Here is a 12,603-nt window from a genome sequence, read left to right as displayed (position 1 = left end):
TATGAGGTGCTGCATTTTGGAAAAGCAAAACAGAGCAGGACTTACACACTTAATAGTAAGGTCCTAGGAAGTGTTGCTGAATAAAGAGACCTTGGAGTGCAGGTTCGTAGTTTCTTGAAGTAGAGTTGCAGGTGGGTAGGATAGTGAAGAAGGCAATTGATATGCTTTCCTTTATTGGTCAGAGCATTGAGTATAGGAGTTGGGAGGTCATATTGCGGCTGTACAGGACATTGGTTAGGCCACTTTTGGAATATTGCATGCAATTCAGGTCTCCATCCTTTCGGAAGGAAGTTGTGAAACTTGAAAGGGTTCAGAAAAGATTTACAAGGATGTTGCCAGGTTTGGAGGATTTGAGCTATAGGAAGTGGTTGAATAGGCTGGGGCTGTTTTCCCTGGAGCATTGAAGGCTGAGGGGTGACCTTATAGAGGTTTATAAAATCATGAAGGGCATGGATAGGATAAATAGACAACGTCTTTTCTCTGGAATGGGGGAGTCCAGAACTAGAGGGCATAGGTTTAGGGTGAGAGGGGAAAGATATAAAAGTGACCTAAGGGGCAACTTTTTCACGCAGAAGGTGGTGCGTGTATGGAATGAACTGCCAGAAGAAGTGGTGAAGGCTGGTACAATTACAACATTTAAGAGGCATCTGGATGGATATATGAATAGAAAGGGTTTAGAGGGATATGAGCCAAGTACTGGCAAATGGGACTAGATTAGGTTAGGCTATCTGGTCGCCATGGACAAGTTGTACTGAAAGATCTGTTTCCGTGCTGTACATCTCTTTAACTATGACTCTATATCCATTGTGCCCCTCTGTGGCCAGAAGCCACACTACGATTCCAGGAGGAATACCTCAGCCACAGGGAGGACATGCTTGTGGAGAACCTTGCTGATGACTTTTCCAATGGTTGATAGTAGGTAGATTCCTACTATCATTACCACAGTTGGACTCATTCCCTTTTTTTTGAAAATACTCAGGACTGTGGCATCTTGGAGCTCTCCTGGGATACTCTCCTCCTTCCAGATAAGGTAGACAAGGGCGTGTAGGCTGCAGCAGGTAGTAGTAGCCAGTAATCTGATGGGACAGGAGCTGGCCAGGTTGGATTTGTCCTGCTTTTTGTGCACAGAACATATCTGGGTAATTTTTCACATTGTTGAGTAGATGCCAGTGTTGTAACTGTACTGGAACAGCTTGGCTAGGGAGCAGCAGGTTCTGGAGCACAAGTCTTCAGTACTATTGCCTATCATGTGAAATAAATCAAATTGGCTAATATCTGTGATGCTGGGGACTACTAGAAAAGGCCAAGATGGATCATTCACTCGGCATTTCTGCTGAAGATTGTTGTGAATGCTTCAACCTATCTTTTGCACTGATGTGCTGGGCTCTTCCATCATTGAGGATAGCAATATTTATGGAAAATCCTCCTCCTCCTCCTCCAGTGAGTTGTTTAGTTATCCACCACCATTCATGACTGGATGTGGCAGGACTGCAGAGCCTAGATCTGATCTGTTGATTGTGGGATTAGATTAGATTCCCTACAGTGTGGAAACAGGCCCTTCGGCCCAACAAGTCCACATGACCCTTCGAAGAGTAACCCACCCAGACCTATTTCCCTCTGATTAATGCACCTTACACTATGGGCAATTTAGTACGGCCAATTCACCTGACCCGCATATCTTTGGACTGTGGGAGGAACCCGGAGCACCCAGAGGAAACCCACGCAGACACAGGGAGAACGTGCAAACCCCACACAGACAGTCACCCGAGGCTGGAATCGAACCTGGGACCCTGGTGCTATGAGGCAGCAGTGCTAACCACTGAGCCACCATGCCACCCTATCAAAAATCCCTACAGTGTGGAAACAGGTTATTAGGCCCAACAAGTCTACACTGACCCTCCAAAGGGTATCCCACTCAAACCCATTCTCTTACACTATTACTGTACATTTCCCCTGACTAATGCACCTAGCCTACGCATCCCTGAACACTATAGGCAATTCACCTAACCTGCGCATCTTTGAATTGTGGGAGGAACTGGAGCACCCAGAGAAAACCCATGGAGACACCGTGCGAACATCCAAACTCCAAACAGACAGTCACCTCAGGCTGGAATTGAACCCGGGTCTCTGGCACTGTGAGGCAGCAGCGCTAACCACTGAGCCACTATGCTGCCCATAATGCTTAGTTCTGTCCATCACTTGATGCTTATATTGTTTGGCAGGCAAGTAGTCCTGTTTGGTGGCTTCACCAGGTTGACATCTCATCTTCAGGTATGCCTGGTGCTGCTCCTGGCATTCCCCCTGCACTCTCCATTGAACCAGGGTTGATTCTCTGGCTTGATAGTAATGGTTGAATGGGGGATATGTTAGGCATTGACGTTGCAGATTGTGATAGAGTACAATTCTGCTGCTATGAATGGCCCATAATGCCTCATGGAATCCCAGTCTTGAGTTGCTAGATCTGTTTAAAGTCTGTTGTATTAGCAACTAACACGATTGAAGATATTCCAGATGTGAAAGTGGGTCTTAGTTTCCATAAGGACTGTGCAATGGTCACTCTTATCAATACTCTTACCAATGGACAGATGAATCTGCAGCCGCATACTTCATCAGACTGATACAACCAAGTGGCTTGCAATGCTATTTCAGAGGGCAGTTAAGAGTCAGCCAGATTGCTCTTGTTCTGGAGTTACCTGTAGGGCAGACCAGGTGAGAATGGCAGAATTCCTTCCCTGAAGGGCATTGATGAACCAGATGGGCTTTCCCAACAATCAACAATGGACTCATGGGCTTTAGCAGATGCTCCCTTCCAGACATTTTTCATTGAATTCAAATTCTACCATCTGCTGTGGTGGGTTTCGAACCCAGGTCCTCAGATTATTAGCTGAGTTTATGAACTAATATTCTACTGGTAATACTACTAGGCTATTGCTTCCCCTTATTTTAATAAAATATGCTTTACCCCATTCCAAAGCCCTTTCTTGGAGACCTTCTTTCTCCTTTCCCATAATCAATTTAAAACGTGCAGTAATGTGGTCATTATTACAAAAGTGCTATCCCATTCTCACCTCAAACACCTGTTTGGCTTCGTTCCTCAGAATTAGGACCAGAAATGCACCCTCCCTTACAGGACCATTTACACGGTGATTCAGAAAGCTTTGCTGTATATATTTCAAGAAATATGCCCCTTCTATATTCTTTAGACTATGATTATCACAATTAATATTTGAGTTGTTGAAATCCCCTCATATAATTACCTAATTATTGTTAGGAAGATTTATGGGATTCTTGGATTTATAAACAGAGGCATAGAGTATAAAAGCAAGGAATGATGCTATACCTCTACAAATCATTGGTCAAGCCACATTGGTTCAGAACAGTACTGTATGCAGTTCTGGTCACCTTGCTACAGGAAGGATGTGATAGCACTAGAGGAGGTATAATGAAGGGTCACCAGCATGTTGCCTGGGATGGAGAAATTAAGCTACACGGAGATATTGGATAAGTTTGGATTGTTTTCTTTAGAGCAGAGAAGACTGAGGGGACACTTGATTGAGGTGTATTAAGAATATGAGGGTGAATAGAGAGCAGCTGCTGGTTAAGGGGTCAATTACAAGAGGGCATGGTTCTAGGGTAAGGGGCAGGAGATTCAGAGGGGATTTGAGAAAAAAACCTTTTCACTCAGAGTGTGGTGGGAACCTGGAATACACTGCATGGGAAGGTATCTGAGGCCAGAAACCTTATAACCTTTAAAAAATATCTGGATGAGCACTTGAAATATAATAACACTGAAGAATATGAGACAGTGCTGGAAATTGGGATTAGTGCACCTTTAGTGTTAGTTATTTTTGGTGCAGACTCGAAGGACCTTTTCTTTGCTGTATGACATTTGGAGTAGTGTGTTCAGTTCTAGGAACCTTATTTAAGGAAGACTGTTCAAGCCCCTGAAGAGAGTGCAATGAAGGTTTACTGGAATACAGGTTTACTCTATCCCTTGACCTGATTTAGGCACATACTGCCTGAGCTGTGAGGGAGATGATGCTGTGGTTGTAATGTCCCTGATTTGATGATTTAGAAGTTTGAACTATCACTGTTGAGCCCTGGTTCCAAATCCTCCAATGTGAAGTAATTACCAAAGTAATTTCCATTCATAACAATACTGAAAAGTGAGTTTCAGTAATGGTGACCATGAAAACTATCATTGATTGTTTCCAAAACCCATATTGTTCATTAATATTCTTTTGAATTCTTCAGGTCAAATTTTGAAATTGTCAGTAACATAAATCATGAACCACACCAATATTTGTGGAATGCTACTTCCCAACAACTGATAATCCATTCACTCCTTTAATACCTGCTTTGGAGCAATTTTACTCCAATAGTCCACAAACCTTATTTTCTTTCTCTGCTGCCAAGGGGTCCATCATCCATGCTCCGAATCTGGTTCCCGAGGTTTTGATTGTCATGGGGAGGCTGATTTTCATCAACTTGCCACATGCTGGAAGAACAACCAATAAACACACACTTCAGTCTGACTAGATTAGATTCCCTACAGTGTGGAAACAGGCCCTTTGGCCCAACAAGACTACAAAACTAAAATAATTTCATATTCTCCTGAGTAGACCACACTGGAAAAAAAGTTCACACTCACCCAATTGGGCTAAATTAAAAGCTAATATTCCAATGCAATAGTAGTTAATCGTTGGAGCAGGCTCCCTACAGAGACAGTAGAGGGTTTTCATGTTGATTCATTCAATTGGAAATGAGAGCGATTTCTCGCAGGAAATTACATTTTGGGTTCCAGGATCTGAGTAATTGGACGTGTGACATGTGGAGATACAGCAAGTTCAGGAGGAATAGGGGACTTTGGATCAATGTTTCCCAAAGCTGTCTTTCACTGGGGTGGGAGGATGAGGGGGGGAACTTTCCTCTCTTCATGTCTGGGACTGTTGGAGACTCAGAGAAAGATGGATCAATTTGATTGTCAAAACCTCAATTATTATTGGATCATGTAATAGCAATTTACAATTCCTGGCCTTGTAATATTTGCATCGGTTACTGAGGTCAGTCGGATTCTGCCATTCCTATTCCTTCATACCAGACTCATCATAGTTTTAATCAGGATTGGAATCAAGAATCATGGGGATAAGGCAGAAAAGTGGAGTTGAAGATTATCAGATCAGCCATGATCTCATTGAATGGTGGCACAGATTTGATGGACTGAATGGCCTGCTTCAGCTCCTACATCTTCTGGTCATCAGTGTAGACGAAGGCAACATGAAAACCCATTTATCATTGCTTAAAAATAAATGAAGATTTGAGAAGGAAGCATATAAAACAATAAGCAGAAAAGCATGTCACTAGAATTGGAGTATACTTTCTCCAGTTCAGGAGGTAGCCTCATGTGCTGAGTGGTGACCCATCCCTGTGATTCAGGTGATTATGAAATGCCAGACTTAGCCTTCAAGACTATGGTCAGTTACACTTGCTAATCAATGAAAATTTCATCAGAGAAATGCTACTGTTGTAAATATTGGAAACTCACATAGTTTCTTCATGCAGTCATGCAGTCGACTTTCCAAGTTGAGAACTCTGTGCTGAAGCTCCTCATAGTCATAAGCTCCAATGTCCTGCTGGATCGCAGTCAGCACTATAGACAAATTCCTCACCTCATCTTTGAACTGATTGATCAGCTTGCTGTCCATTTTATATTGCTCCAGAACAGGGATCAATGGCAGCAATTCTTCCATCTTTTCTTTCAGCTCCTGAAAAATGTCACAAGTCAGGATTCCAGATTCAGCTTTTGTTTTTTCACAAAGAGTGAAAGATTCTATCCTACCTGGAAATGTTTTGTTAGGAGTGTCTTCCGGTCATCTTCAATCTGCCGAAATTTTCCCTTCAGTCCTTTCATTTGTGTTTCCATTTTTAACACGTACTGAAAGTCCCTTTGAGTCCTCAGATTCAAGACCTCAATAGACTGAGACATATTCTGCACCTTTAATCAAATGACAAATGAGAAGAAATTCACTCTAATGCAAACTTAATACAGGGTAGACTTTTTTTACAACTATGCTGCATGATCAGTAAGTTCTCATACTTAGTCAGTATGGGTGGAGGTTAGGAACAGCAAGGGAGCAGCTACCGCATTGGGGTTTTTCTACAGACACTCTAATAGCAGTAGGGAAATTGAAGAACTCATAGGCTGGCAGATTTTGGAAGCGTATTCCATGCCCCCACCATTCTCTGGGTAAAGAACCTACCCCTGACATCCCCCCTATACCTTCCACCTTCACCTTAAATTTATGTCCCCTTGTAACACTCTATTGTACCCAGGGAAAAAGTCTCTGACTGTCTACTCTATCTATTCCCCTGATCATCTTATAAACCTCTATCAAGTCACCCCTCATCCTTCGCCGTTCCAATGAGAAAAGGCCTAGCACGCTCAACCTATCATCATACGACCTATTCTCCATTCCAGGCAACATCCTGGTAAATCTCCTCTGCATCCTCTCTAAAGCTTCCACATCTTCCCTAAAATGAGGCGACCAGAACTGCACACAGTACTCCAAATGTGGCCTTACCAAGGTCCTATACAGCTGCAACATCACCTCACGACTCTTGAATTCAATCCCTCTGCTAATGAACGCTAATACACCATAGGCCTTCTTACAAGCTCTATACACCTGAATGGCGACTTTCAAAGATCTATGAATATAGACCCCAAGATCCCTCTGCTCCTCCACCTTACTAAGAACCCTACCGTTAACCCTGTATTCCGCATTCTTATTTGTCCTTCCAAAATGGACAACCTCACACTTGAACTCCATCTGCCACTCCTCAGCCCAGCTCTGCATCATATCTAAGTCCCTTTGCAGCCAACAACAGTCCTCCTCACTATCCACAACTCCACCAATCTTCATATCATCTGCAAATTTACTGACCCATCCTTCGACTCCCTCTTCCAAGTCATTAATAAAAATTACAAACAGCAGAGGACCCAGAACTGATCCCTGTGGAACTCCACTTGTAACTGGGCTCCAGGCTGAATATTTACCATCTACTACCACTCTCTGACTTCGACCGGTTAGCCAGTTCTCTATCCAACTGGCCAAACTTCCCACTATCCCATGCCTCCTGACTTTCCGCATAAGCCTACCATGGGGAGCCTTATCAAATGCCTTACTAAAATCCATGTACACTACATCCACTGCTCTACCCTCATCCACATGCTTGGTCACCTCCTCAAAGAATTCAATAAGACTTGTAAGGCAAGACCTACCCCTCACAAATCCGTGCTGGCTGTCCCTAATCAAGCAGTGTCTTTCCAGATACTCAGTACCCTTTCCATTACTTTGCCTACCACCGAAGTAAGACTAACTGGCCTGTAATTCCCTGGGTCATCCCTATTCCCTTTTTTGAACAGGGGCACAACATTCGCCACTCTCCAGTCCCCTGGCACCACCCCCATTGACAGTGAAGACAAAAAGATCATTGCCAACAGTTCTGCAATTTCCTCTCTTGCTTCACACATAATCCTAGGATATATCCCGTCAGGCCCGGGGGACTTGTCTATCCTCAAGTTTTTCAAAATGTCCAACACATCTTCCTTCCTAACAAGTATTTCCTCTAGCTTACCTGTCCTTTTCACACTCTCCTCTTCAACAATACGTTCCCTCTCATTGGTAAATACTGAAGAAAAGTACTCATTCAAGACCTTTCCTATCTCTTCCGACTCAATACACAGTCTCCCACTACTGTCCTTGATCGGACCTACCCTCGTTCTCGTCATTCTCATGTTTCTCACATACGCATAAAAGGCCTTGGGGTTATCCTTGATCCTACCCGCCAAAGATTTTTCATGCCCTCTCTTAGCTCTCCTAATCCCTTTCTTCAGCTCCCTCCTGGCTATCCTGTATCCCTCCAACGCTCTGTCTAAACCTTGTTTCCTCAACCTTATGTAAGCCTCCTTCTTCCTCCTTACAAGACATTCAACCTCCCTCGTCAACCAAGATTCCCTCACATGACCATCTCTTTCCTGCCTGACAGGTACATACATATCAAGGACATGTCGTATCTGTTCCTTGAAAAAGTTCCACATTTCAGCGACATCCTTTCCTGACAGCCTGTGCTCCCAATTTATGCTCCTCAGATCCTGTCTTACAGCATCGTATTTACTCTTCCCCCAATTGTAAAACCTGCCCTGTTGCACACACCTATCTCTCTCCATAACCAAGGTGAAAGTCACAGAATTGTGGTCACCATCACCAAAATGTTCACCCACTAACAAGCCCATCACTTGTCCCGGTTCGTTACCAAGTACCAAATTCAATATGGCCTCCCCTCTTTTCGGACAATCTACATACTGAGTTAGAAAAGCTTCCTGGACACACCGCACAAACACCGCCCCATCCAATCTACTTGATCTAAAGAGTTTCCAATCAATATTTGGGAAGTTGAAATTGCCTATGACTACTACCCTGTGGCTTCTGCACCTTTCCAAAATCTGTTTCCCAATCTGTTTCTCCATATCTGTGCTGCTATTGGGGGGCCTATAGTAAACACCCAACAAGGTGACTGCACCTTTCCTATTTCTGACTTCAGCCCATACTACCTCCAAAGGCAGATCCCCCTCGAACTGCCTTTCTGCAGCCATTATACTATTTCTAATTAGCAATGCCACCCCCTCTTTTTTTACCACCCCCCCCCCCCTAATCTTACTGAAACATTTGTAACCAGGAACCTCCAACAACCATTCCTGTCCCTCTTCTATCCACGTTTCCTGATGGCCACAACATCGTAGTCCCAAGTATCGATCCACGCCTTGAGTTCACCCACCTTATTTCTGATACTCCTTGCGTTGAAGTATACACACTTGAGCACATCTCTGTGTCCGCTAGTATTCCCTGTCAGTGCTACCTTCTCCACAGCCTCCCTACATTCTTGGACATCCTGAAAAACAGCTAACCTACTTGCTGAACTACAAGTCCAGATCCCATCCCCCTGCCAAATTAGTTTAAACCCCCCCGAAGAGTGCTAGCAAACCTACCTCCCAGGATATTGGTGCCCTTCTGGTTCAGGTGCAACCCGTCCTGCTTGTACAGGTCCTTCCTTCCCCAGAATCAAGTCCAATTGTCCAAATACCTGAAGCCCTCCCTCCTACACCATCCTTGCAGCCACGTGTTCAACTGCACTCTCTCCCTATTCCTTCCCTCACTGTCACGTGGCACCAGCAACAACCCAGAGATGACGACTCTGTCCGTCCTAGCTTTTAGCTTCCAGCCTAACTGCTTGAGCTCCTGAATGACCTCCCCACCCCTCTTCCTACCTATGTCGTTGGTGCCAGGCCCTGCTAGGCCGTCCCCCCCAACAGTATCCAAAGCGGTATATTTATTGTTGAGGGGAACGACTACAGGGGATCCCTGCACTGCCTGCTTCCTCCCCTTCCCACCTCTAACTGTTACCCAGCTACCTCTGTTCTCTGGCGTAACTATGTCCCTGTAGCTTCTATCTATCACCCTCTCAACCTCTCGAATAATCCTCATTTTATCCAACTCCAGCTCCAGTTCCCTATTGCGGTCTGTGAGGAGCTGGAGCTGGCTGCACTTCCTGCAGATGAAGTCGGCAGGAGCATCGGTGGTCACCCCTACCTCAAACATCCTGCAGGAGGAACATTCCACTGCCTGCGCTGCCATAACTCTACACTTAGTCTCCAAAACAAGAACACTAAGTAGCTTACCTGTTCAGCCGACTGAGCTCAGAAATGGACTGAGGAGAGCCAGGAGGGGGCACAAAAAAGGTTTGACAGGACGAATTAGGGAGAACCCAAAGGCATTTTACTCATTTTAAGAGAATGATAAGAGAGAAGGTAGGGCCGGTCAGGGATATCATAGGGAATTTGTGTGTGGAGTCTGAGCAGATAGGGGAAGCCCTAAATGAGTTTCTTGCTTTGGTTTTCACTAAGGAAAGGGACCTTGTTGTGAATGAGAATGATGAGGATCTGGGAAACAGGCTTGAACAGATCAAGATTGATGAGGTTGATGTACAGGAAACTTTGGCAAACATTAAGATTGATAAGTCCCCAGAGCCGACCAGATTTATCATAGGTTGCTCCGGGAAGCACGAATGGAGGTTGCTAAGCTGCTGGCAAAGATCTTTGCTTCCTCGCTCTCTATGAGAATCGTACCGGAGGATTGGAGGGAGGCAAATGTTGTTCCTGTTTTCAAGAAGGGCACAGGGAAATCTCTGGCAATTGCAGACCAGTCAGTCTTACGTCTGTGGTCAGTAAGGTTTTGGAAAGAATTCTGAGGGATAGGATTTATGACTATTTGGAAATGCATAGCATGATTAAAGGCAGTCAGCATGGCTTTGTGAGGGGCAGGTCATGCCTCACAAATCTTATTGAGTACTTTGAGGAGGTGACGAGACAGATCGACAGAGGTCGAGCAGTGGATGTGGTGTATTTGGACTTCAGCAAGACATTTGATAAGGTTCCCCGCGGTAGGCTCATTCATAAAGTCAGGAAGTATGGGATACAAGGAGACTTGGCTGTCTGGATTCGGAATTGGTTGGCTGATGGACGGCAGAGGATGGTTGTAGGTGGAAAGTATTCTGTCTGGAGCTCAGTGTTGAGTGGTATCCTGCAGGGCTCTGTTCTTGGGCCTCTGCTCTTTGTAGTTTTTATAAATGACTTAGATGAGGAGGTTGTGGGGTGGGTTAGTAAATTTGCAAATGACATAAATGTTGGAGGTGCTGTTGATAGTATCGAGGGCTATTGCAGGCTGCAGTGCAACATGGACAGGATGTGGAGCCGGGCTGAGAAATGGCAGATGGAGTTCAACTTGGATAAATTCGAACTGATGCATTTTGGAAGGTTGAACTTGAATGCAGAATAGAGAATTAAAGACAGGATTCTCGGCAGTGTAGAGGAACAGAGGGATCTTGGTGTTCAAGTACAAAGATCCCTCAAAGTTGCAACCCAAGTGGATAGGATTGTTAAGAAAGCATATGGTGTTTTGGCTTTCATTAACAGGGGGATCAAGCTTAAGAGCTGCAAGGTTTCGCTGCAGCTCTATAAAACCCTGGGGAGAGCACACTTTGAATATTGTATCCGGTTCTGGTCACCCTATTATCGGAAAGATGTGGAGGCTTTGGAGAGGGTGCAAAGAAGGTTTACCAGGATGCTGCCTGGACTGGAGGGCTTGACTTACGAAGAGAGGTTGACTAAGCTCGGACTTTTCTCTCTGGAGAGAAGGAGGAAGAGAGGTGACATGACTGAGGTATACAAGGTAATGAGATAGTGTGCTTCCAATTAAACCTGTTGGACTATAACCTGTGTTGTGTGATTTTTAACAAGGTAATGAGAGGCATGGATAGTGTCGATAGCCAGAGATGTTTCCCCAGGACAGAATTGACTGGCACGAGGGGTCATAATTTTAAGTTGTTAGGAGGAAGGTATAGAGGAGACGTCAGAGGTAGGTTCTTTATACAAAGAGTTGTGAATGCATGGAATGTGTTGCCAGCGGTGATGATGGAACAGAGTTATTAGAGACATTTAAGCGACTGCTGTTCATGCACATGGACAGCAATGGATTGAGGGGTGCGTAGGTTAGGTTATTTTATTTTAGATTAGGATTAATCCTCGACACAACATCGTGTGCTGAAGGGCTGTCCTGTGCTGTACTTTTCTATGTTCTATGTTCACAAATGACATGCAAATTGATGCTATGGTAAAAATCAAGGAGGAAGGCCTTAAATTACAAGATGATATGAACATAGAAATTAGGATCAGGAGTAGACCATTTGGCTGTTTGAAACTGCTCAATTATTCAATGTAGTCACTCCTGATCATCCAAATCAGTCCCCTGTTCCTTCTTTCTCCACATACCCTTTGATCCCTTTGGTCCTAACACCTTCTTGAAATCGTGCAAATTCCACAGGCTCACCACTGTCAGTGTGAATAAATTTCTCCTCACCCCAGTTCTGCATAGGCTGTTCAAATGGGCTAAACATTGGCAAATGGAATTTAATCCTTCTCTGCATTTTGGGAGGACTAACAAGGAAAGGAAGCACATGTTGAATATATGGATCCTAGGGGAGCAGAGATCTTGTTGGGTATTTATTATAGACCTCCAAATAGTGGGGTGGGAGTCAAAGAAAGAATTTGTGGGTAGATTTATGGATATCGTTTCTCCTCCTTCCCCACTATTTAGAGGTCAATAAAAAACATCCAACAAGATCTCTGCTCCCTTCTTGTTTCTCACCTCAAACCATATAGATTCCAATTCAGGAACTGTATCTCGATACTGTCTTTGACCAAGGTTACTCCACCTCCTTCCTTTATACCAACCTATTTCTAATAAAGGCCTTGTGTTATGAAGATGTGGGTGAACTATACCTTTTAAGAGAGTTAAAAGCGAGCAGTGACAGTAACAAGTATTCTCAATAAGACACAATGTAACATGTTCTCCAGCTACTGGGGTAGCTGGCTGCCTGGAAACGACAAAAAACAAATTTGAATTAGGCCCATCAGTTTAGATTATACCCCAAAAAATACCAAAATCCAATCTAGTCTGAATTGAATGTGTTGACAATCTTGGCAGGTGA

The 12,603-nt window shown here is 44.2% G+C and overlaps 1 protein-coding gene across 1 annotated transcript in view; it reads right to left on the bottom strand.

Annotated features, from left to right (window-relative positions):
* The window catches only part of olfm3a (olfactomedin 3a), a 66,308-nt gene that overhangs the window by 18,215 nt on the left and 35,490 nt on the right, over positions 1–12,603 (bottom strand). The window contains exons 3-5 of the mRNA XM_043702885.2: positions 5,840–5,995; positions 5,546–5,765; positions 4,392–4,498 (exon numbers count right to left, since the gene is read on the bottom strand). Coding sequence (XP_043558820.1) covers positions 4,392–4,498; positions 5,546–5,765; positions 5,840–5,995 — 483 coding nt within the window. The remainder of the gene's footprint in view (positions 1–4,391; positions 4,499–5,545; positions 5,766–5,839; positions 5,996–12,603) is intronic.

This window comes from Chiloscyllium plagiosum, unplaced genomic scaffold (assembly GCF_037043375.1).
Source record: "Chiloscyllium plagiosum isolate Xiang-an unplaced genomic scaffold, Cpla_swu_hap1 HiC_scaffold_9, whole genome shotgun sequence".
NCBI lineage: Eukaryota > Metazoa > Chordata > Chondrichthyes > Orectolobiformes > Hemiscylliidae > Chiloscyllium > Chiloscyllium plagiosum.
Note: the sequence above shows the minus strand (reverse complement) of the source record. Positions and strands in the feature narration are given on the sequence as shown.